The following is a 26,844-nucleotide window of genomic DNA, read 5'->3' on the forward strand; positions in this document are numbered from 1 at the left end:
ACGTACTGCACGTAAACACGACGTCATCACGTAATACGCGTGACCAAACGGGACCAAACACATTACAAAAGCCCTGTGATCAAACAAAACGAATGACTGGGTGGGACATACAGGTCTTAACCACTCATTATATAGAATAGGAGAGCACCCAGCTCAGAAATTTACATATTGTAATCAACCAGAAACTGAAATTATTCATAAGAACCCACGGTGACATAGGTGTCACACACCCTTTAAACGTTCTGGAAAGTTCCTTATAAAGCTTTATCCTTGACTTTAACTCATGGAGTCCCTAAGTGACACATACTGAACATCCTGATGGGTCATGTGATTTTGTGTTTCCATAGCAACATTTCCAAGATGTCTGTGTGCCAGGTTAGCACATGTGACAGAACTAGCTAAATTGAAAAAGCTTATTTTTTGTTGCTAAAGGTAAGAATCAAGCCATTTAAGAATTGTAATACTTAAATAACATGTCCTTTATTACATTTAACCTGTTGTGATCACATTTCTTGAACAAATTGATATAAAACAAATCAGATGAATATCGTTGAGACATTTATGTCACATCGGGCCTTTAACCTGAACCTGATGTGACATTAATGTCACAATAAGAAAAATTATTATGATCTGCTCAGTTAATTTAGCTGATTCAATGATATTTAGTTAATATATTTTATATTGTTCAATTCAGGGCATATTAAAACAAATGTTAACAAAAAATCATGTTATATTAATTAAATTATTAATAAAATGTATAAGGAAACAATTTTCGCCTATCAGTAAATAAAATAAACAGACAAACAAGATTTTTCTACCCTATATCAGTTATATTTCAATGGCATTTTATTTTTTCTGTAGTATGGATAACAAGAAGCAATACAGTGTTCAGGATGCAGTGGCAGTCATCCAGGGAGATGACAGTGATTTTTGTGTTGTAAAACAAATCTGTAAAAAAGATTTTGTTGTTAAACCTAAGAAGTAAAGTTATAATTTTGTGGAAATGCAAATAAAAAGACAAGTTTTTGTTACCAAACACAAAAATACTGTCAGGCTGATTTATGTTCAAATGAGGAATAAATTTACCATAAACGCCCAATGTGACGTATATGTAACTTTACAGGTCTTTGACACTAGGAGGTGGTATTTTGAAAAAAAATTCAAAAATGTGTTCTATGTGGTCTATTTAGTCTGTATTATATCCCCCATAATTTTCCTTGAAGGAGAAATGGGTCCGGGTTCTTATGGGTTAAGAGAAACTGATTTAGTTAAACGAATATAGAGTTTTCATCATCATTATTATTATCATTTTTAATATTATTATTATTATTTTTAATATTATTATTATTATTTTTAATATTATTATTATTATTATTTTTTTTAAATTTTGTTTCTGCACAATCTCCTGTTCCACACTCCAGTCCAGATGGTGGCAGTAATTCACCTCTATGGTGGTTTGCCAACCGCCAATAAACACCAAAGAAGAAGAAGAAGACGACGACCAAACATTACAAAAGCACTGTAATCAAAACCAATGACTGGATGATGTTCCTCAATTACTCATATTTATAATTTAAGTTTTGCTTCACAGTTTCAAATCAGAGGTAACTTTTGAAAATCAATCTGCAACTTTTTTGATAATCGATTTTTTTTTTTTTTTTTAGCAGAAATGCCAACATTGCACTAGTTCCAGCCTTTTAAAATCATTCATACTTCCTTATATATATATGTTCTTAACATGCCCTTGTACAAAGTATTTCCTTTTATAATTGTAATATAACTTCTTATTTTTAATGGAGCTTCCCAGCAAAAAGCATTTCATAGGATTGTACCTGTATAACCAGCGTGACAATAAATATCTTGAATCTTGAATCTAAATGTGAATATTTGATGTTTTTCTTTGTCTTCTATGACTTTAATCTAAATACCTTCAGTCAGGCAAAACAAGCAAGTGGAATATGTCAACTTTGGTTCTAAGAAATTGTTTATTTTCTGATAAGTGATACGGACCAAATGATTAATCAATTAATCAAGAAAATAATTGATCATGAAAATAATCATTGGCAACAGCTCAGTATAACCAGGATATAGCATACTCGTTTCTCCCAATTATCTGGCTTCATGAAATTCCCTCCAGTGTATGATGATTCAGGGTAAGTTTCAGTTAGTTTCCTTTTTCCATGGTCAATATTTATGTAGGATCAATACAAGCAGGAGTACTGTAAAAGTCTTTTATTCAACATTTTGTTTCAAGGCTTAAGGGAGGGGGGGGGGGGGTTAACCAAGGGCAGCATACTCGGGGAGGTCTCTACTTAGTAAAGTCCATTTGAGGGCAAGAAAATTTATAATAAAAATGTTGGCCTTCTACATTGCATTTGGCTTCCAAAACTTGCCCATAAAGTGTATATCCAATGTGACCATTCCATTACTTGTACAATTTACTGATCAAACTATCTTCCAAAACAAAAACCAACAAAAAAAAAAAAGAAGTCAGCCCTTTCGCATTTTCCTCCAAAGTCATATAAGTAGCAGTAATAACGAAAACGTTTGTATTTAAGACTGCAGTCTTTTATGTCCTGTGGAGAGTGTCGACAGTTTGTACCTCAGCATCAGATGTCAGCAAATTTTTGATGAAAGTTTGCATCAGTCCCATCCACATAAAGAATGTACATATGAAGGTTTTTGTGACTCGAAAAAACAGGAACCAAGAGACGAGAGAATTTGTGCTCCCTGGAATCCCGGTTCTTTTCTTCGTAGTCGGTTGTAGAGGGTAAAGAAAGAGACGGGGGATGCTATGGTCCAGAGTTGAGAAATGAGTTTGGCATTCTGTGCTAGACTGGCCAACAGGGCTGACTTTCTGGCTGATGGAGGAAAAGTTCTCAAGGATAATGGGTGGAAAGAAGCGACTGGACCATCGTGAGAAAGACTAGGACTTCTTGGAGTCCTGTGTGTTGCGTTTCTTGAGGTCGCTTAGGTCCACTGGTGTGAAAGCTGCAAGAGCAGACAGAAACAAATAGTTAGATGGCCTGTGCTTCATTCATTTGATCCTTTAGTGTGAGATAATAAATAAATTCCACTTCACTACTGTTACTTACAATGTAGGTTAGGATTTGGGTTCTTCTCCACATACTCCTGTGGTCCACGGTCATTACGTTCACTATTTTGTGTTGATCGGATGTCTCTGAGAACACACTGCCAGGCTGTGAAAGAGTAAATGCTTTTGTTACATTTAGGACATCTTATCCTACCCTGCGTACTTGTTAGTAATGACACGACAAGACAGACTGAAGGTAAATAAGAAGTTTGACTTAATGAAGGTGAGAGGTGTGTAGTTTAACTGCCCAATCTCACTACATCGGAGACATGTGCTGGCATTTTGTAACTTGTAAACTCATTCTTTAGCACTTTACGTACACTGGGGAAATTAAGTTGTCTGATTCAGATACTGCAGCACTGTTTATACTTTTAATGATGATGGTTGAAGTGATCACTGAAAAGCAATCTAAAGAGTTGTCTGTGGTCATTAGCACTACACTGTCACTGTCCAATCACTCAGACCTACCTCATTGACCCTACTATTCTCAGGACTTAAAGGTGAACACCATCTAAATTAAGAATTTCAGTATGTTATTTCCATGGCCATTGTAGAGTTCAATATTCGTGAACACGAGCTACTCTCTCTCAAAGCCAGAAGCCAGAGAAGTAAGTCTCAAAGTTGTGATGTCATAGGGTATAAAGTCTGGAGCGGCTCCGTAGATGATGAATGGGAGACTGGTTTTGTTTTTGTGTTTGTTCTCTGTTTTATATCCAAATGAGCTTTATTCTATTGTAGTGTTGTCAGTTGTGAAACAGAAAATCTTCCCATATACTCAGAACATTCCCCGGGGTGCTTTCAGTGTCCTCTATAACATCTTAAAAAATTAATTATTTATGGTGCAGCTTCAGACTGTATACCCTATGACATCACAAATTTGAGTTTTAGTACTCTAGTTTTTAGAATAGGGAGCAAGTTGTTCAAGTTTCATAATATTTGAACCGTCTTAGACCATAGGAATAACATGTATGACTTTTGAAAATGGGCATAGTTACCCTTTAAAGGTTCCCTGCGGAGTTTTTGACCTCAAGTAGTGTTTTGTTTATCTACACGTGCACAAGGACTCAGATGCAAACGTGCGTGCACCGGTGACATGATACATAGTCAAGCTAATGGTTTCACATTATTCCACTGATCTACAGGTGGAGGTAACATGCCAAGACACGTATGTTTTTTGATGAAGGAAATGCATTCAACACGATCGTTAGACCTCAACGATGCACACAATGAGATAAGAGATCTCACTGTAATGACACAGTGACAACAGTGATGAGATTTGGTGAGTTACACAAGAAAACTCCAGAGGGCACCTTTGAAATCCTCACAAAAACAAGGTGTGGCTCCCTCTGCTTCACAATCAATGAAAATAGATTAATCAGTGAGTATCAGTATTGAAAATGAGACTGTGTAATGTGGCCCTTTGCATTGTGGAGAGTGAAAGCTGACTGACAGGCGAAAATGTTTTGTGTCGTCTCATTCAGCTGCGCACAGAACTGGTTTTCTTGCCCGATAAGCTGTTTTGAAAGAATACAGTGTACTTCAGGATTAAGCGATATGAGCTGAAGTCACAAGTGCCAGTTTAGCTGGCAATTCAAGATAAGCAAAATGATAAACGTTGTGTTTACATGCTGCACATTAGAGTTCGGACCTGCACAATATACAGAATCCAGATTTTTTTAATGGGCTTGCATTAAGCTCTTTGTGATCGGTTTACTGCTGAGATTCAACTGAAGAAACGAAATAAGTTTGAATATAATCATATAGTCAATATCCTACTCTTGTAGTTATTGACCATCAAAAGACGAGTCAGCCGCAATAGCCCCTATCAATAATCAGCCACTTAATTCAAGTAGGAAAGCATGTGCAGAAAGAAAGGAGTTTCAGAGACTCAAACTTAAAAGATCTAAACAGGTCAAAGTTGATTTCCCTGTTCTTGTTTTTGCTAATGTCAATAACCTACAGGAAATAAACCTGGGACAAAGCTGTTCCTGGACAACACACTTCAATTAGTTCCGAGAGGTCTATTATTTGGATAATTAGTAAAAATCAAATGCTTAGATGATTTGGAAATTAAAATTCAATGCATCCATGTTAGAAGGCGTACTTACTATCATGTATAAAGCGCACATTTTCCTCATGTGCTGGGGTGAAAAGCTCCCCACTGTTGGTCGGGGATCGGGGGCTTGAAGTCCGCTTGTAACTATTCACCATCCTGGGAGCAGATGAGCTTCACAAACACAAATGAAAACAGCAAAAATTAGCAGCGTAAATAGACATTAATTTCATTAAAGTCTTTAAATCACTGTGAGCTGAAAACTAAACTTCAACATAATATTCCTCTGTGTCTCAAAGCCCAAAGCAGTGCATACCTAAAATCACATTTACATATTGAAGACAACATTAACACTGGGTCTATTTGTACTTGTGCATTAAGCACCTATAGGTGCCATAACTTGTAACAAACCTGGTCATTCTGTTTGCAGTCTGTACTCGCTCCTCGCTCCTCTATGGTGAGTGGATTTGAAGAATAAAAAGGTTCAGAAGTCCTCAGCTGAATTCTAACAATAAACAACAGTGGCAAATATAGCACATGATCTAAGAAAGTCAGTTTCTAAATGAAATAACACAGGCTTAAATTTCATCACAACTAACTAGTAGTAACAGTAGTAATGCTGCTGGTTAGCCCACGGAGTTATAACATCAGTAACAACAGGATGGTACGTAACAGACAAAACAGTAAACTTGGTAGGACATGAAAAAAATACAGATTTCTTAAGGCACTTTGTATGAGACTCGAGGGAGACAGAGCTCTTACACCTCATAACAACAATTATATTGTACATCAATTAAGGAAATTAAGGAAATAAACATAATACACATTATAAAACATGTACAACTAACATTCAGAAATGTGCCACAACGTCTTATGTAATTATCCATGAAAATCCAAATTATTAACAGATAGATCAAACTAAACCTGCTTTATGTTGCACGATAAAAAATAGAATAATAAATAATCTGTGCAAGGTTGAAAGGTGTCAATCTCAATTTCAACACAAGTACGAGTGTTGGTCATCTGATACTTGGTAGGCACAGGCTTACATTTACATCAAAACTAACTAGTAGTAACAGTAGTGATCCTGCTGGTTAGCCCACAGAGTTATAACACAGGCTTAACATTTAACATCAAAACTAACTAGTAGTAACAGTAGTGATCCTGCTGGTTAGCCCACAGAGTTATAACACAGGCTTAACATTTAACATCAAAACTAACTAGTAGTAACAGTAGTGATCCTGCTGGTTAGCCCACAGAGTTATAACACAGGCTTAACATTTAACATCAAAACTAACTAGTAGTAACAGTAGTGATCCTGCTGGTTAGCCCACAGAGCTAAATGTGCTAGCTATTTACTAGTCACTTATACAATAAACTATATATCATATACTATACTATACTACTATATATCAGACTTTATATCTCCTCACTCTTCTGCAGGAAGGACAGCTGAAAAAAAACACTGAGTACAAATATACCATCAATATCATGTGCAATACTACTTTTTACATTCTCATGTGCAATATCACTGTTCACTGTGTTCAATATTAATATCCAACATGTGCAATATTACTTCATTTTCTGTTTGTTAGCTTACTTTACCTTTTATTTTTATTTTACTTATCTTATTTACTCATTTTTACTAAATGTATCTTATTGATATTCTACTAAGCACAGGTGGTAGAAATAGTACTTTTTGATTTTATACACTTGTATTTTATAAACTTGTTGTAATGTTTTTTGTATTTTTGAGCAATCTCTGGCACAATAATTCCCTTCCTGATTAATAAAGTTCTATTATATTTGATAATGTGAGGAGTTGTGGTAAGTCACATTGGTAACAGTGTTGTTAACTCATCGTTTCTCACGTTAACTCATGTCTACATAGCTGGATGCTGCTGTGTGTCTGTTAGCTAGCCAAAGGGCTTTTGTTTACGTTTTCACTCCAGCAGCTTCAGTGCTGTTAGCATCAGAGGCTACACAGCCAGACCCGGTACGATCACCACTGCTCACATTATCATGATCAACACTGTTTAATGCGTCTAAAATCCTTTCTGCTTATTGGGATTCGTGTCCCCCGATAGCTACGTCCTGCACAGCTCACTATAGATCTGCTGACACAATCATTCCAGCTAACTTTAGCTTAGCTGGCTAGCTAGCTGGCTGGCTAGCTTTACATTGTCTTGTCGTAACGTTAGCTTCAATCAGCTTCAATCAGCGTTTCTCTGCTCGACTGCTCCCAGATCACCACTAGAAAGACACTTAGCGCGGTTATTACATGTTGCAAGATGTACAGTAGAGGACACAGGGTGAATATATTCAACAAACCTTGTTTTAAAACCCTTTCTTTCGGTTTCTTTATTCAGAGACTGAGTACGCCGTTAGACCTGCTGGCTAAAACGTTGCCAATGCCAACCAATCATTTCCGGAAGAAGAAAACGGAAGTGAAAGGCTCACAGCTACAATCATCATCATCCATGACTACAACTCCTATAATACTACAATCATCATCATCCATGACTACAACTCCTATAATACTACAATCATCCATGACTACAACTCCTATAATATTACAATCATCATCCATGACTACAACTCCTATAATATTACAATCATCCATGACTACAACTCCTATAATATTACAATCATCATCCATGACTACAACTCCTATAATACTACAATCATCCATGACTACAACTCCTATAATATTACAATCATCATCCATGACCACAACTCCTATAATATTACAATCATCCATGACTACAACTCCTATAATATTACAATCATCATCCATGACTACAACTCCTATAATACTACAATCATCATCCATGACTACAACTCCTATAATACTACAATCATCATCCATGACTACAACTCCTATAATATTACAATCATCATCCATGACTACAACTCCTATAATATTACAATCATCCATGACTACAACTCCTATAATATTACAATCATCCATGACTACAACTCCTATAATACAATCATCATCATCCATGACTACAACTCCTATAATACTACAATCATCATCATCCATGACTACAACTCCTATAATATTACAATCATCCATGACTACAACTCCTATAATACTACAATCATCATCCATGACTACAACTCCTATAATATTACAATCATCATCCATGATTACAACTCCTATAATACTACAATCATCATCCATGACTACAACTCCTATAATACTACAATCATCATCCATGACTACAACTCCTATAATATTACAATCATCCATGACTACAACTCCTATAATATTACAATCATCATCCATGACTACAACTCCTATAATATTACAATCATCCATGACTACAACTCCTATAATACTACAATCATCATCCATGACTACAACTCCTATAATATTACAATCATCCATGACTACAACTCCTATAATATTACAATCATCATCCATGACTACAACTCCTATAATATTACAATCATCATCCATGACTATAACTCCTATAATACTACAATCATCATCCATGACTACAACTCCTATAATATTACAATCATCATCATCCATGACTACAACTCCTATAATATTACAATCATCATCCATGACTACAACTCCTATAATATTACAATCATCCATGACTACAACTCCTATAATATTACAATCATCCATGACTACAACTCCTATAATACAATCATCATCATCCATGACTACAACTCCTATAATACTACAATCATCATCATCCATGACTACAACTCCTATAATATTACAATCATCCATGACTACAACTCCTATAATACTACAATCATCATCCATGACTACAACTCCTATAATATTACAATCATCATCCATGATTACAACTCCTATAATACTACAATCATCATCCATGACTACAACTCCTATAATACTACAATCATCATCCATGACTACAACTCCTATAATATTACAATCATCCATGACTACAACTCCTATAATATTACAATCATCATCCATGACTACAACTCCTATAATATTACAATCATCCATGACTACAACTCCTATAATACTACAATCATCATCCATGACTACAACTCCTATAATATTACAATCATCCATGACTACAACTCCTATAATATTACAATCATCATCCATGACTACAACTCCTATAATATTACAATCATCATCCATGACTATAACTCCTATAATACTACAATCATCATCCATGACTACAACTCCTATAATATTACAATCATCATCATCCATGACTACAACTCCTATAATACTACAATCATCATCCATGACTACAACTCCTATAATATTACAATCATCCATGACTACAACTCCTATAATACTACAATCATCATCCATGACTACAACTCCTATAATATTACAATCATCATCCATGACTACAACTCCTATAATACTACAATCATCATCCATGACTACAACTCCTATAATACTACAATCATCATCCATGACTACAACTCCTATAATATTACAATCATCCATGACTACAACTCCTATAATATTACAATCATCATCCATGACTACAACTCCTATAATATTACAATCATCCATGACTACAACTCCTATAATACTACAATCATCATCCATGACTACAACTCCTATAATATTACAATCATCCATGACTACAACTCCTATAATACTACAATCATCATCCATGACTACAACTCCTATAATATTACAATCATCATCATCCATGACTACAACTCCTATAATACTACAATCATCATCCATGACTACAACTCCTATAATATTACAATCATCCATGACTACAACTCCTATAATACTACAATCATCATCCATGACTACAACTCCTATAATATTACAATCATCATCCATGACTACAACTCCTATAATACTACAATCATCATCCATGACTACAACTCCTATAATATTACAATCATCCATGACTACAACTCCTATAATATTACAATCATCATCCATGACTACAACTCCTATAATATTACAATCATCCATGACTACAACTCCTATAATATTACAATCATCATCCATGACTACAACTCCTATAATATTACAATCATCATCATCCATGACTACAACTCCTATAATACTACAATCATCCATGACTACAACTCCTATAATATTACAATCATCCATGACTACAACTCCTATAATATTACAATCATCATCATCCATGACTACAACTCCTATAATACTACAATCATCATCCATGACTACAACTCCTATAATATTACAATCATCATCCATGACTACAACTCCTATAATATTACAATCATCATCCATGACTATAACTCCTATAATATTACAATCATCCATGACTACAACTCCTATAATATTACAATCATCCATGACTACAACTCCTATAATACTACAATCATCATCCATGACTACAACTCCTATAATATTACAATCATCATCCATGACTACAACTCCTATAATACTACAATCATCATCCATGACTACAACTCCTATAATATTACAATCATCCATGACTACAACTCCTATAATATTACAATCATCATCCATGACTACAACTCCTATAATATTACAATCATCCATGACTACAACTCCTATAATATTACAATCATCATCCATGACTACAACTCCTATAATATTACAATCATCATCATCCATGACTACAACTCCTATAATACTACAATCATCCATGACTACAACTCCTATAATATTACAATCATCCATGACTACAACTCCTATAATATTACAATCATCATCATCCATGACTACAACTCCTATAATACTACAATCATCATCCATGACTACAACTCCTATAATATTACAATCATCATCCATGACTACAACTCCTATAATATTACAATCATCATCATCCATGACTACAACTCCTATAATATTACAATCATCCATGACTACAACTCCTATAATATTACAATCATCATCCATGACTACAACTCCTATAATATTACAATCATCATCCATGACTACAACTCCTATAATATTACAATCATCCATGACTACAACTCCTATAATACTACAATCATCATCCATGACCACAACTCCTATAATATTACAATCATCATCCATGACCACAACTCCTATAATACTACAATCATCATCCATGACTACAACTCCTATAATACTACAATCATCCATGACTACAACTCCTATAATATTTCAATCATCCATGACTACAACTCCTATAATATTACAATCATCATCCATGACTACAACTCCTATAATATTACAATCATCGTCCATGACCACAACTCCTATAATACTACAATCATCATCCATGACTACAACTCCTATAATACTACAATCATCCATGACTACAACTCCTATAATATTACAATCATCCATGACTACAACTCCTATAATATTACAATCATCATCCATGACTACAACTCCTATAATATTACAATCATCATCCATGACTACAACTCCTATAATATTACAATCATCATCATCCATGACTACAACTCCTATAATACTACAATCATCCATGACTACAACTCCTATAATATTACAATCATCCATGACTACAACTCCTATAATATTACAATCTCCTATAATATTACAATCATCCATGACTACAACTCCTATAATATTACAATCATCATCCATGACTACAACTCCTATAATATTACAATCATCCATGACTACAACTCCTATAATATTACAATCATCCATGACTACAACTCCTATAATATTACAATCATCATCCATGACTACAACTCCTATAATATTACAATCATCATCCATGACTACAACTCCTATAATATTACAATCATCCATGACTACAACTCCTATAATATTACAATCATCCATGATTACAACTCCTATAATATTACAATCATCCATGACTACAACTCCTATAATATTACAATCATCCATGACTACAACTCCTATAATATTACAATCATCCATGACTACAACTCCTATAATATTACAATCATCATCCATGACTACAACTCCTATAATATTACAATCATCCATGACTACAACTCCTATAATATTACAATCATCATCCATGACTACAACTCCTATAATATTACAATCATCATCCATGACTACAACTCCTATAATATTACAATCATCATCCATGACCACAACTCCTATAATATTACAATCATCCATGACTACAACTCCTATAATACTACAATCAATAATAATAATAATAACTGCACTGGTAAAATACAATTCTTACTCAGTTAAATTTGCTTTATTGTCATGACTGTCAGGTGAACAATATTGCCAAAGCGTCAATTCAATAATAAATACAAATTAACAAAATAAAAACATAGATATACATATATACAATTCATTAAGCAAATTACAATATATATATATTTAATGTATGTGTGGTAGAAAATACTTCCGTTTCCCATCTGAATAGAGCAGCAACAGTATTTGTCTGATCTGCCTCATTCAAGTGGAAAAATGCAAATCTTCACAAATTTTTCCATTGTTTTTGCACAAAGTTGCTTTTGTAATGTTGAATATTATATCTTTTTTTTAAGAAAAAAAAATGTCCTGTTTGTATACCAGATTTTGGCCTTATGGTTGTTGATTATCATCGACGTCTTTAGCCAATATTTTAGCGCCAATGGGGGGGACGGTGAGATTCTAAGTATTATCGTACTGTTTGAAAGCACAATAGTTTTATATCCACTGCTTATTTTCATGCCTGTATTTATTGAATGTGTGTCTGAGGTCTGTGGAGGTGCAGTGTTGACCTTGATGCCTCAGCATATCATCACAATGGAACTGCAAAGTGTGAGAAGCTGTCTTGTGCATCATCAGCAAGAAGAGAACTCTGTGTACCGAGAATGGCAGAATATGTACCAAAAAATGTATTAAAACACAGTTGTGGACTGTCTGATGTCTTTTTTTTCCACATCATTTAATTTTATTTTAAAGAAAAATTGTAACTTGCAGACTTTTCTAATATAAGATAAGATAAGATAAGATGAACCTTTATTAATCCCTAAAGGGAAATTCAGGTGTCAGAGCAGCAACATCAGCAAACAGAGTGAAACACAGGAGAGGTACAGGTATACAAAAATTATAAAAACAATAAATAGAGATATAAAAGATACAGAGTGAATGGGTGAACATAGTGTGTGCAGTCCGTCAATAAATAAATGTAGTATGTGCAATAAATAAATGTAATATGTACATTATGTGCAGTCTATAAAGTGGTATATAGGATGTATAGTGTAAAGTAAGTGTAAAGTGCGCCAGTGGTTAGAGTCCAGGATGGTTGCAGATAGTGCATGTTTAAAGGCAGATAGTGCATGTTTAAAGGCAGATAGAGCATGTTTAAAGGCAGATAGTGCATGTTTAAAGGTATATAGAGCATGTTTAAAGGTCTTAAAGTCCTCATAGTTCTTATATGGGGGTCAGCCTTGGTCGTGGAGCCTGATGGCAACCAGCATGAAGGACTGACCCAGGCGCTTTGTGTTGTGCCGAGGGGGGATGAGTCTGTGTCTGAAGGTGCTCCTCATCATGACTAGCTCATCATGGAGGGGGTGGGAGTCTAGTATGTCATAGTCATAATATAGTATGTCATTACACACTTTGCTATTGTATATAGTATGTTATTGTTATTCTATGTTCATATTTTCTACGCTAGTTGTAGTAGTCGGGTATATTTATAGTGTATTCTAATATATTCTTTATTTTGATATGTATATTTATTGTATATTTGCTGTTCCTATGCATTACCTGGATAACTTGTTGCTGTAACACAAGAATTTCCCAATTTGGGATCAATAAAGTACATCTATCTATCTAATAAAAATACAATATTATAGTTATTTTTCATTGTTGCTATTGTATTTTAATTTTAATTCATGTCAGGATGCCATTCTAGTAATATCAATATATATTTTTGTTATCATTTACAATTTTAAAGCATCGGCAGCAGCAAAACCTGACTAAAGTTGAGGACACGTGTGTGTAATCTTGTACAATAGGAACCATGCTTTACACAAAGAGGATGGCTGAAAAGCTACAGCCTGAAGTCAAGAAAATGATGACAAAAATGCAGACCACACAACAGCAACTCAGTCATATTTATAAAAGGCTTCTTTATTTATGAAAACGTACAAAAATAATTATCAAGGAGAAAATTATAAGACTTTCATTGCTGACATTCGCATTTCTACCACAGAAAACAACAGCAATACATCAGGGAAAATACTGCAGCAGTATAAAAGTGCTTATACAGCATCAACTTGATTTTTGTTTTGTTTTATTATTATTTCTGACCATCAATGAAGTATCAATTATTAATTTGGCTGATCCTCTCTCTGCCCAGCAGTGAGGATACATAACTCAGTCTATAAAGCACAAACATCTCGGCCAAAATTCTGTGTTAATAACGAAATACCCAGTATAATCATAGTTTGGAAACATACAGTCTGCAGAGTGCAACCAGCATTAACACAATTGATCGACTACTTAAACCGAAATGCTCATGAGGACATGGATTAATCTAATTTCCTTCAGAAATGAATAGATATTCAGACCTGGAACATAGTGACACATAGTTGGTGTTACATGAGCTGAGAGTGAAGACAGGGAGATATTCACAGATTTACATTTGCTGCATAGACACCGGCAGTATGGCAAATACACAAATGCGCAAAATAAAGTAAAATAAAATAACCACCAGAAATAGAAATGCAGCCTATTGGAGTATTGCTTTTAGGCTGCAATTTAAAAAAATAACTTTTGAAACTAACAAGCAGAACCACCATCTTGCTTTACAGGATCAGTGGCCCTAACTCTGTTTTGCTTTCTTTTTCCAAGTGTCTGCTCGGCTTTCCTTCTTCTCTGGTGCTGCTGCTTTCTCTCTCTCTCGGGTCCATTAGGTGCCCGATCACACACATCCCTTCTCGAACAGTTTGACCAGCTCTTTGCATTCGGGGTCGATGAGGTCTGCAGGCTTCTCCCCATTTTCGTTCTCTGCCTCTGTGCTGGCTGCCACCGACAGCAGATATCTGAGAGGAGAATGAAGCAGAGCGTCTGTTAAACAGAGGTTCGCAGATGTGTATATTAAAAAAACATGGAATAGTTTATTATTAATGCAACTGATCTTCAACAATGACTGTGATTTTTCATTGTTTCACACAGAACTGGAATTGTCAAAACTCAGTGGTACTAGTGAAGGTGTATGGATTGAGGATCAACTCCATCATTTCTTCTTCTGGATATATTTCAACACAAAACACCTCCCTTATATTCTGACATTTTAAAATCTATCCATTGATTATCCCCTTTTAATCCCTGGACTTGATTAATGCTGAATTTTGTGTATTGTGATGAATTATGTCACCGTTTCATGTTTTTTTTATTGCCTGTTGTCAATGTTCATAGCCAAACTACCAGCATCATAATCAGATAAACCTTGCCGCATGTTGTGATTAGGGGACCTCTTCTCACACTTTGAGGCATATCTGAAGCATATTTCAGTGGTTTCAAATGCCTCCATCTGTTCAATATCAACGACCTAAGTTTTATTTTGCTTTTGAGAAATCAGCACCAGATGAGGAAGTCTTTCATGTTTTATTCTGTGCAATCAGTGCGCTTAAAAAGGAAGCGTGATCGCTCAAGCACACTAAAAGGTCACCTGGCAATTTCAGGGTAGCCGTCACTGCAGGCCATGTGAAGTGGCGTCCAGCCATCCTCGTCTCTCTGATGAACATCAGCGCCATATTTCACCAGCAACTTCACCACCTCCAAGTTCCCTGTTAGCACGGCTTCGTGTAGCGCCGCCATACCTGAACACACGGCCATGCGGTCAAAACTAAAGTCAGTGATTGACATCTAAACAGTTTTTGAAGCCTTGATCCTCATTGGCTGGCATTATTTCTGACGTCAAATCAAATATCAAAACAATGTGACAAAAAAAGTGGAGACTTACCTGAGTGGAAAAGTGTATCCACGCGAACTTTCCTCGCTCTCATGAAACGACCGATTTGCTCCATATCTCCTCGTCTCACGATATCCTGGAAGATGATGTCATTGGGGAAGTGCACAGTTCTCTTTGCAGGTGCGACAGGTATCACAGGTGCTGGCTTTTCCTGCGCTTGCGTGCGACGCGTTGAACTGTACCGTGACTCTTTGCTGTACGAGGGGACGTATGTCGATGCAGCCTTGGAGGCGGACGTGTAATGTGACGTGGTGTACTGTGTCGTGCTGTACTGTGTCGGGGTGTACTTCGTTGTAGAGGTGTACGAGGGTGTGTAGTGCGGTGTAGTTGCTGTGTAATTTGAGGGAGTGTAGTAGGTGGGCGTGTGGTATGTTGGTGTGTACTGTGAGCTGCGTGTGTACGTTGACACGGGCACATGGTAGTTGTACTTCATCCTCGCGGCGGTTGCCTCCCCCCTATGCTGTCAGCCCAGGAGGAGGGAAGTGAGAAGTCCAAGAGAACGCACCAATCCAATAAAAGAGCAGTATCCTTTGCTCTGTGTCCTTTTTGTCCTCTCCTTGCTTTGTTTCGTATCCCTTTTAGTTCCCAGCTGGAGTATCTCCTGCTGTTACAAACACTTCTCAAATCCTTCGCTTCACTATGATCCAATCCCCTCCTTTTAGCTTGTACGATCCTCTTTTTGTCGCCTCCAGTGGATTACTCCCGTCTGAATTTGAACTGATCTTTTGCACAGTGTGTTTGCTGTTCCACAGAACCGTTGTCTGATGGGGCAAGTGGGAGAGGACCCCTATATACTCTCTGTTGTGCTATTTTAAGGGCCTAATATCCAGTGACTTCAGCTTAGAAATGAGTGGCCCACGTCCAGCTCCTCCCACTGTACAGTCACATGCCCACTGGCACTGCACCCACCCCTCATAAAAAATGTTGACAACCAAAATGTTCCCCTTGAGTCTTGCTCGAGGCCTACATAAACAATTATGATTAACCCTCTGAGAGAGCGACTTTACTGTCTTTCAGAGGCTGTAGCAGGTTCAGTTGTAGAGCTAATAGCTATCATATGAAACTATAAAACGTAAGAAATCCATTGATAACAACCATGTCATGCTAGCTTGATGGGAAGGAGGTTAAAAAAATAAATTAAGGCAAAATTTTGGCGAGGAAAAACTGGTATGGCCATTTTCAAAGGGGTCACTTGACCTTTGACCTCAATATATGTGAATGAAATGGGTTCTATGGGTACAGTCTCATTTTTTAAACTTGACCTCACTGTATAAAATTACCTCTAGGATCATCGCAGCCTCATGAAACTTTACAACCACAAACTACAGACCTAGAGCATTCAGAGGATGGATGGCTTTCCTAGCTAGATTGACAATAAGGGGGTTTCTGAGCAGTTTCCAGAACAGAAGTGCTCGCTATCCAATCGCCGAAAAGTGCAATTCTTGCAGATATCTCCAAATGTCAAAAGTTTTTGATACCAAATCACAGCATGACTTTTTCTATGGTGTTCCTCAAGGTGGAAAGGTAGGTCAAAAGTTGCTACAACAACTTATGAGACATAATAGAGCATGGGAATGGCCATCATATACTTCTATCATAATGTTCCGAGCCATTATATACTTTTACAATTAATTTGAATTATTTAAATTAAATAATTAATTTGTGTTTATTTCTGATATGACTAGAACAACTTGACACACAGTGTTGAGCTGCATCTCAAATTAATCTTCATGTTCCCAGCTTTCAGATGATGTACACCACTTCTATGTGACATATACTGCTGACCTGCCATCTCCCCCTAAAGACCCACTGTAACCCCTAAAAAAGACAGAAACAGGTCTATTATGGGTCTCAGAGGGTTAATGCCAGAGCTAAATATTGACACAAGAGGGAGACTATACCAGACATGCACAGTAGGCTTGGAGCCCAGTATGGTTCTATTAATGAGAAAGATGTATTGCAGGACAAACAAACAACAGCAAACAGCACTAGAACATGATTTCATTTTGGCCTGTGTTGTTGATTTGTCTGCTTACGTCATACCTCATGATTTACCATAAGATGAAGTGGAGGTTATTAAGTAATGTTTCTCCATGTTCCTTCTCATGTGACATCCTTGCCCTTTGCATCATAACCAGATACACCAATAAAATCCAGCCACTGAGAAGGTTGGGAGTGTAGTCGTGACCAAATGAGGGGGGCACGGCTCCTAAAGGTAACCTCTCCCTTCAAATGCAGCAGAAAAGTCACATGGTTGCCAGAAATGCAGCTATTTAGAACCACTGAACTTTTGCCCTCCTTAAGATTTACGCACATAGAGCAAAATGTTGCACTTCCCATAAGCAGAAACCCTATTGCTCTTTTGTAACTTTTACATTCTAATCGTAGAATAACAGGTTTTTATCAGTAAGTGTCATGCAGTACATTTCAATGGTGGAACCAGCTGTCCCCAGACAGCCTCCTACGATGGGCCGAGCTGGTTATAACTGGTTCACAAAACCTTTGGAAGAGGTCTTGGGCATTTCACAGATGCTGCCAATGTAACAGAGGAAATAGCGTAGCTGCCATCCTCGGGTTTGTGTTTCTCACCACGACTCCAAGCACTTAAGATATGACCTCGCTCCAGAACTTGATCTCCTCTGTTGTGATTTGCCGCTATTCTGCATTACTGCATATTCAACATTACTATACAGTTTATTTATTCATATAATAAATCATTTTAAGGTGCTCACCCATCTTCACCTTCATAACAAGGCTGTCATACAACAGACAGCAACAAATCTGCAGATAATTTTGTTTCAGAGTTGAGAACTTTCACAATATCATGCACTTTTGTCTCAGATTATGCCAGCAGGAAATGATTAATTCATTTCAGTCATGGTAAGAGTGGACCCCGGCTCTAAATGCCAACACAAATGATTATTCATCACCTCCCTGCATTGGTCTCTAAACAGGGGAGGAGACAGGGGACAGAGGCTTAGAGCTAATGTCTACACATTGAAGTGAGAGTATTTGAACGTTCACAACTCGAGGAAGAGACTTTTAGAAGCAGCTATCAGGTACCAAAGTCTCTCTATAGAGACTTCCTCACCAGAAGAAACAAGAACCTCCGCATGTGGTAAATATGTGTTTGTTACAGCTCGGTGTTAGGCCTGCTCTTGGTTGGACGAATGCCAGGGAGAGGTGTCTAGCGTTACAGCTTCTTGTCTATACATAGTCCCAGGCTGCCTTGTGTGTTATGATCTGTCACATTACCAAGAAGTCAGAGTTGAAAACATTCAGGTGTATGGAGCGTTGCCAAAGACAATGTTAGCAACAACAATCACAGTCACACGTCTGCGTGGTGTCATCGGCTCCCTCAATGTGACTTTTTAGTTAGTCAGTATGGTCCCAAGTCTGTATTTATAGGATATATGCTTTGTTAAATGCTTAAACTCGACCATGTCTTTGTCTCTCACCCTTACCAAAAATAAGTTTATTCAAGTGTGCTATTAATAGACTTCTTTTAAGTATACTTTCAGTTTACTTTTTAGGTACTTATCAGAGATATACTTAACAAAAGTATACATAAGTATACTTGGCTTATACTGACAAGTATACAGAAAAGTCTAAGTATATTGGCTTATAATGACAAGTATGCAGAAAGGTCTAAGTATACTTGACTTATACTTACAAGTATACAGAAGAGTCTAAGTATATTGGCTTATAATGACAAGTATGCAGAAATGTCTAAGTATACTTGGCTTATACTGACAAGTATACAGAAAAGTCAAAGTATACTTGGCTTATACTGACAAGTATACAGAGAAGTCTAAGTGTACTTGGCTCATTCTGACAAGTATACAGAAAAGTCAAAGTATACTTGGCTTATAGGTCTACTTGTACTTAATCTTTTGATCGAGATATACTTAAGAAAAGTATAATTAAGTATTCTCGCCTTGTAGGCCTACAGAAAGATATACAGTTGTGCTTACTTTTTAACAGAGTAGCCTATTTAAGTGTGGGAGGCAACACTCTACTCAGTAATCTATTGGCTGTTCAGGGCTGTATAGCCAGAATTTTGGATACAGTAGAATAAAGTGTGTATTTCTCATATTTTAATACTTTATATTATATTTACTCAGGTACCTGTCCAGTTATATTGTCTGTACATTTTCATCTCCTAACATGAATATCTAAAACATTTAGATTTTCTTGCTATAAGCTCTCTTTAGACTGCGAGGACTAAAATTCTCTTTGCATTTTCTGTTGGCCTAAATTAAGTCAGATTTAAGTATATGGAGACCAGAAAGTGCAGGAATCAGCTTATAAAATATCCACCAAGTGTTAATTTTTAATGCCAGAATGTAAACTCCCTACGGGCTCTTAAAAACCCTACATTCCCTGAAAATGAAGTGAAAAATACAAAGGACACGACCTCAGCGTCCTCAATGATAGCTGCAGATTTGACTAGCGATAAAAAAAAGTCACATTTTGGGCACATGTACACTCTTCTTGGTGCATGCGCTCGTTGCTTCTCTGCTGCTGCTTGATATACACACGTGTGCACACATAACTGTACAGACACGAATAAAATATAAATAGCTTGTCTCTTCAAAACGTTTACTCCATTGAACAGCATGTGCTTGTATAACTTCCCAGAACAGGATGTGCATAATATGAAACTTTCTCTTGTTATGAACATATTTTGCCCTTTATTTCATCAAAAGACTAAATCAATGACAAAAAAATTTAGATAGGAAAGATTTTCACAATAAATGTTTCAAGAAAATAAATGCATATTTACTAGGGCTATCGAAGTTAACGTGATAATAACACATGGCATGGCATGACCTGGCATGGCCCTTTTCAAAGGTCCCTTGACTTCTGACCTCAAGATATATGAATGTAAATGGGTTCTATGGATACCCACGAGTCTCCCCTTTACAGACATGCCCACTTTATGATAATCACATGCCGTTTTGGGCAAGTCATAGTCAAGTCAGCACACTGACACACTGACAGCTGTTGTTGCCTGTTGGGCTACAGTTTGCCATGTTATGATTTGAGCATATTTTTATGCTAAATGCAGTACCTGTGAGGGTTTCTGGACAATATTTGTCATTTTTTTGTGCAGGTAATTGATCTCCAATAATAAATGTATACATACATTTGCATAAAGCATCATATTTGCCCACTCCCATGTTGATGAGAGTATTAAATACTTGACAAATCTCCCTTTAAGGTACATTTTGAACTGATAAAAATGTGTGATTAATTTGGGATTAATCGCGATTAACTATGGACCATCATGCGATTAAATATTTTAATCGACTGACAGCCCTAATAATAACCTGTAGGTAATGAGGTAATAACATTAATCTTTAAACCATCTGTCTGTGTGTCTCTGCTGTTACTAACTTTTAGGTCAAAGACAACTGTGAACTCAAATGCCGACATTTCTGACTTATTATCAACAAAATCTGGTCGACACTGTCAAATGGTGCCACCAGTGATCCATTTGCAAAACTTTACGACAGTATCCCGACCCCAGAGCCAGATATTCAGGGACAAACCGTTCAGGACACCTGAAGCTGAAGCCAAAATAATGACAAGTTTAATAGCGCCCTGTCACAGAGGCTTATCACTGGGCTATACATGTTACGAAAAAGCCAGCTATGCAATCCTCAACACCCGACTGACTGGCGTGATGCAGGTAGGAGGCAGGTTGGTGACACCATTGCCTAAAAATAAGAGCTGTGAAGCATCCTGTCTGTGTATAGCATGTTATGAATGCAGGCTGCCATCCTTGTAGAGGTCAGTGTAACACAAGTCATATGTTTGAATAATCCATATGTATGCATAAACAAACTGCAGCTTCACAGCTTTGTTAGGACTCTTAGCAGGAATTTTAAATAGAAGTACTGCACACGGTGTCGAGAAACGGCAGACCTTCTGCCAGGTTGTTGGAAGAATATAAAAAAAAAAACCACCGCCTGTGATCTCCCCTTTTCTCAGAAACAACCCGGCTGTCCCAGGACACACAGACCCATGGGTGACAACGGGAGCAGTGGTGTGTTTTTGAACAGGCAGCATACGAACACACCTGGATCACTAGATGGTAAACAGAGTAAGGATTACTTTCTGTCTGGATCCCCACAGGCCCAGTGGGAGATAGATACTCACTCGGGCTTCAAAGGATCTGGTTACGGCACGAGCACAGGGCTGAGAAAAAGGAGTTGGAATCTAAATTAAGAGCAAGAAACAGGGACACCAAGATGCCTGCAGCTGTGGAGACGGTTCCATCTTGGGAATACGCAAAGTTTAAATGACCCTGATATTCAGTCTCAACCACAGACTGTAAATAAGAAGTGGATGTAGTCATCGTGACGTCACCCAGTTGTTTGTGGACTGCCGTTTTGAAAGTTTAAGTCGCCATCTTGGCTTTTTGGAGCTATAAGTGACCTTATTTGGAAGAGAGACCGGAGCTGGAGAGGAGCTGGGACCGGCGGGGTCAGGTTCTGTTAAGGCACGGTTACGCATGCGCGAAATTAACATTCGTCTTCCGTTCACTTCCATGCAAGCGAAGGGGTGAAAACATATTCACTTCAGGTGGCAAATTTGCATTCTTTTGGTGGACTTTCAGTTAGAATATCGCCTCGGCAGGCGATGGTCACTCGCCTGCATTCGCACATGTGTTACCATGCCGTTAGCATAGCAAACGCTAAGTTACTTTTTGCAATCGGAGGAGTTGCCCCCTGCTGGCTATTAGAAAGAATGCAAGTTAAAGGCACTTCAGCATTGGCTTCACTTTTCAGACGTGGAGGTCTCGACATTTAAAAACTAGAATAGCTATTAGACATCACAAATGGATCACGGAAGAAATGGAAATCAATATTACAAGTATTAGATGCAGCTGGGAGTGCATCATCACATCCTTAATGGCCTTCCCCTTCTGTTTATTACCAATAGCAAAGTCAGCATACCCATAGCACTGAAGTTACATCCAGGTGACTTCTAAAGCTTTACTACCAACTGTTAAAACAGCAACATAATGAAAATATTAAGATTACAGTGTGTAATGTTTGAACACAATTATGGAAGTTTTATCACTGCAATTGATTCGAAGTGACACCAACAATGTTTTGTATAAAGGAAGCATTTCTTTTTAATGTGGGCTTGGTGGAAAACAAATAACAAAATGGACACCAGGGAATAGTAACAGGCACTCTAAGTCAGTGTATTTGAGAAAAGCAAATAAATTCTTCCCCTAATATTTGCTTTATCATTTAAATAAAACAGCAGCCAACACAGCAATAGTCTTATTATCGAGCATCATGCTCTCTGTGGATCCTCGTGTGCACGTAGACTACGAGATCAGTTGGTGTGTGAGGTGAATTCACAAAAGGGTGAGTCCCCACACGGAGCCAAACGAGCACATTACACAAGCCAACCAAAAGTAAATGAGCCATTTGCTGTTGAAAATAAGCCCAAGTGCCATCTGCTCCTAAAATACATGGCACTCCCCTCATGGTTTCCATGCCTCTGGACTCTTAAGTTGCTGAACCCCCCCGTGAGTCATGAGCACATAGTTTCCATGGGAATTGGTCTATATTCATTACCACGAACTGAATGAATGTGTATTTTTTAACACCATGCTTTTCAAATAATATACACGTTTGAACCTTTTCTGCCCCCAAGTTCACATTTAGTTTGAGTGGTTAAGTCTATAGAGTCCCATTAATCTTAATTAATTAATCTAAAAGTCCGTTTTATTCAGGCAAACCACATACTGTGCCATATACCTGAATCAGACAGATGTTGGTGGGTGTTAATGGGTTTTTTGTCTTGTGGGAAAGGGGATTTACAGACTTGTTTCTGTTCTCGCGGAGAGTTAATTTGCGGTCGCAGAGAGCTGTGGTTACATTAGACAGCAGCTAGAAATGATTTTGTGTATTCCATTATACAGACTAATGTACATGATCTCAAATAAAATATATACCTCTGTTCAATGCATCTGGGTTTCAGGTAAAATGTAGGTATTACCATAGTTTTAAAGATGCTAAATGCGAGATTGGGGCCCTGTTCAGACCTGTTATTAACATGCGTCCTGAGTGATTGGATCACAAGTGGACAGCTTTAAGTACAGGTTCTGTGCTCTACTGTATCCTGTCTGTATAACTGTATTTTATTAAAATATATCTTATCTAAAGGATACATATTTACAGACTATCAGACTTGGCACGCAAATTGCATTATTATCATACTGTCGGAGATGTGTCAGTGTTTTTGTTCCGCTCGCTCTCTCTCATCCCTGGCTCTGAAGCTCTGTGCGCCGCTGTTGCCTGGCAAAAACAGTGGTGCCGGCAGCACGGAGGTCTCTGGGGACCACCGGTACAATAACCTTTTAATTTTGATGTTAATAAAATGTAACCGAATTCACAAATATGTAGGATATTACTACGGACATTCATGTGATATTACGTTACAACGTCTGTGCTGTATTAGCCGTGTGTTTACTACGTGTTTATTTGCATATAGAGCGGGGAAGTGAGATCGGATCACAAGTGGTCACTGGAGACGCATTCTAATGCCAGGTGTGAACAGGGCCTGGGAGCATTTCTATTGCCTCCATACGGCTCTCAACATGATGACGGCTGAGCCAGTGGCTCGCAGCTAGCGATGCTAACAGCGCTAACAGTGGAAACTACAGCAACACTGCTGACCGAGCTAACAGTGTTAACCTGCGGGGGGAACTGGAGGGTGGGTGCTACGCTTCAGTGATGACGTGGTTACAGCTGATATGAGAGCAGTGCAGAGCGGCGGCCGTGAGCTAGCACGAAAATGCACTAAAAGCATGCTTTGCGGCCCGGCTATGTCAACAGAGCACGTAGAAGCTCTGATTACAACCAACACAGAGGGAGAGTGACTTCATTCTCTGCTCAGGTAGACATTACTCCTCTATATATCTTTACATAGCAGATAGTTGTTTGCTGCTATATTAATGCTCTGAATATCGTGTAGAGCACCTTAAAATGATTAATTAATATCATAGCCATCATGTAGATAACAGGTGCAGACTGGTGGGGGGTGAATGAACTCTGCAGGCGGCCCGCTGGGAGTGTAAATGTGTTTTTTGTTCCAAGAGAAATATAACTGCTCAGGCCGTGTCTAAATGTTGGCATAAGAAAGGGCATTGCATTTGAACCCATGCAACGCTCGACTGTACATATCTCCTCATAAACACTTTAATATTTTCCAGTGGCCCCAGTAACCCGGAATTAAAAGGCTTCCAGTACAGCTTTGAATAAATACTCCCATGAGAAGCCTCAAAGCTTTTATAGACTGTCTAGAATAGTTATAAGCCATCAAGTGGTCAAGGAGAAAAAAAAAGCGGCCCCGTTGAGGGACGCTACTGCTGACATTAACCAAGCGTGAAGAACGCCGCCCTGCAAAGAGGTAAAGGCAGTAAACAGGCGCAGCAGCTGTCCGGGACGCAGCGAGAGCGAGAGGGCTCAGACTTAGCACAGAGGGGAGCGGGAGTAGCACCAAGGCCGGCTGAGTGTTTGTGTGAGGATTGGGTTACTTTAGCTGAAAGCCGCCTCCGTGGAAAAGGAGGTCAGAGGTTAAGAGTTGTGCATACGTGCGCCTAATGTGTTGATGCTCGATTGCACAATGAGGGCGTGTGTGTCAGTCAGTGGTCAGCGAGGGAGAGGACGTGAACCTTCGCCGCCGTGTACTCTGAGCAGGTTGTACAAGGTTATGATGAATTAATGTCCGGGATATGTGAGAGCTTAAGCAATTAAAGACAGAGGACATCGAGCAGGTGGACTTACAAAGTCTAACCTTTACTCAGCATATGAAGGACAATGGAGTATTACACTTTCACACAATGGCATGCCTGAGCTGCCTTTAGCCTTGATACAGCACAGTGACATGTGGCTGTGTGTCAATGACAAGAAAAGTATACTGTAACATATATATAATAGTAATATAATATTATAAAGTGTAGGTACACCTGAAGTGATGCCAGCTTCAAAGTAATTTAATTTTTACTTCCCACCAGGAAAACTGTTGTGCCAAATGCAGCATTATATAAACACCTGCTGCCTTATATAACTTGCATAAATAATTGCTGTTCTTCAGTAATATCAATGTACTATTTAATAGGTTTCAGACACAAACCTAGACTGCAGGCGCTCATCCCGAACGTCCCAGCACGACTCTTTAATGAGCCTCCTACCAGTGAGTGATATGTATGAAGACAAATGAGCCACGAAATACCATCCTTTTGATAAATAACTCCACGGATTCCCAATTATTTTTATTGTAAGTTAGTCGGAAGGCTTGACATTGAATTGAGGTCATAGTTTGCATAATGCATCGACCAATTCACAGTTTAAAGCAAATCTTCTTGAATAAATCGTGAAAATTAGAAACAATAATTACCAGTTTGACTCATAACTGTTCCTCAAATATATCCATTATACTAGTATTGAATATGAATAAAAATGCATGTAATAAAACATTGAATTGAACACAACTCATTTGTTTCCTTTTCGGAAATTAGGAAATTAAAAAAAATAATGCTCCACAACCTGACTTGAGTTATACGGACAAATCACTTGATGCAGTGATTTTATTTCTATATTCTTAGTTAGCCACAGTGGTGGAAGAAGTACTCAGATCTTTAACTTAAGTAAAAGTAGTAATACCACAGTGGTGGAAGAAGTACTCTGCTACAAGTAAAGGTCATGCATTCATAACTTTACTTCAGTAAAATAAAAGTATTAGCATCAAAATATACTTAAAGTACTCATTATGCAGAATGGCTCATTTCAGAATAA

General features: G+C 37.5%; 2 protein-coding genes and 1 long non-coding RNA gene across 4 annotated transcripts; all 3 read right to left on the reverse strand.

Moving 5' to 3' along the window:
- Positions 1–929: 929 nt before the first annotated feature.
- Positions 930–24,891, reverse strand: LOC119502284. Its single transcript, XR_005210038.1, has 3 exons — positions 24,881–24,891; positions 21,013–21,015; positions 930–1,259 (listed from the first exon to the last, which is right to left on the reverse strand). It is a non-coding gene; the product is annotated as an uncharacterized LOC119502284 (long non-coding RNA).
- mcrip1 (MAPK regulated corepressor interacting protein 1) lies at positions 2,218–7,613 on the reverse strand. Of its 2 annotated transcripts, none has more exons than XM_037793149.1 (5): positions 7,479–7,613; positions 5,559–5,652; positions 5,203–5,321; positions 3,096–3,200; positions 2,218–2,991 (listed from the first exon to the last, which is right to left on the reverse strand). In XM_037793149.1, exons 2-5 carry the CDS (start codon positions 5,564–5,566, stop codon positions 2,927–2,929), a joined length of 297 nt encoding a protein of 98 aa, XP_037649077.1. In that variant the 5' UTR covers positions 5,567–5,652; positions 7,479–7,613; the 3' UTR covers positions 2,218–2,926. The 2 variants fall into 2 exon arrangements, with proteins under 2 accessions (XP_037649077.1, XP_037649078.1); XM_037793150.1 differs by having other exon boundaries at positions 5,559–5,599; positions 7,479–7,575.
- Positions 14,148–16,786, reverse strand: LOC119502281 (protein phosphatase 1 regulatory subunit 27). The gene is made up of 3 exons (XM_037793146.1): positions 16,010–16,786; positions 15,716–15,866; positions 14,148–15,086 (listed from the first exon to the last, which is right to left on the reverse strand). Exons 1-3 carry the CDS (start codon positions 16,449–16,451, stop codon positions 14,966–14,968), a joined length of 714 nt encoding a protein of 237 aa, XP_037649074.1. The 5' UTR covers positions 16,452–16,786; the 3' UTR covers positions 14,148–14,965.
- Positions 24,892–26,844: the final 1,953 nt, after the last annotated feature.

This window comes from Sebastes umbrosus, chromosome 14 (genome assembly GCF_015220745.1).
Source record: "Sebastes umbrosus isolate fSebUmb1 chromosome 14, fSebUmb1.pri, whole genome shotgun sequence".
Lineage (NCBI taxonomy): Eukaryota > Metazoa > Chordata > Actinopteri > Perciformes > Sebastidae > Sebastes > Sebastes umbrosus.

Coding starts and splice junctions, on each gene's coding strand:
- mcrip1 (XM_037793149.1), bottom strand. Junction 3,201..5,202: donor TGTGCGCTTTATACATGATA/GTAAGTACGCCT, acceptor ACTCTTTCACAG/CCTGGCAGTGTGTTCTCAGA. Junction 2,992..3,095: donor CCCAAATCCTAACCTACATT/GTAAGTAACAGT, acceptor CTGCTCTTGCAG/CTTTCACACCAGTGGACCTA.
- LOC119502281 (XM_037793146.1), bottom strand. CDS start 16,451: ATGAAGTACAACTACCATGTGCCCGTGTCAACGTACACACGCAGCTCA. Junction 15,867..16,009: donor GGATACACTTTTCCACTCAG/GTAAGTCTCCAC, acceptor CCGTGTGTTCAG/GTATGGCGGCGCTACACGAA. Junction 15,087..15,715: donor GGCTACCCTGAAATTGCCAG/GTGACCTTTTAG, acceptor TTCTCCTCTCAG/ATATCTGCTGTCGGTGGCAG.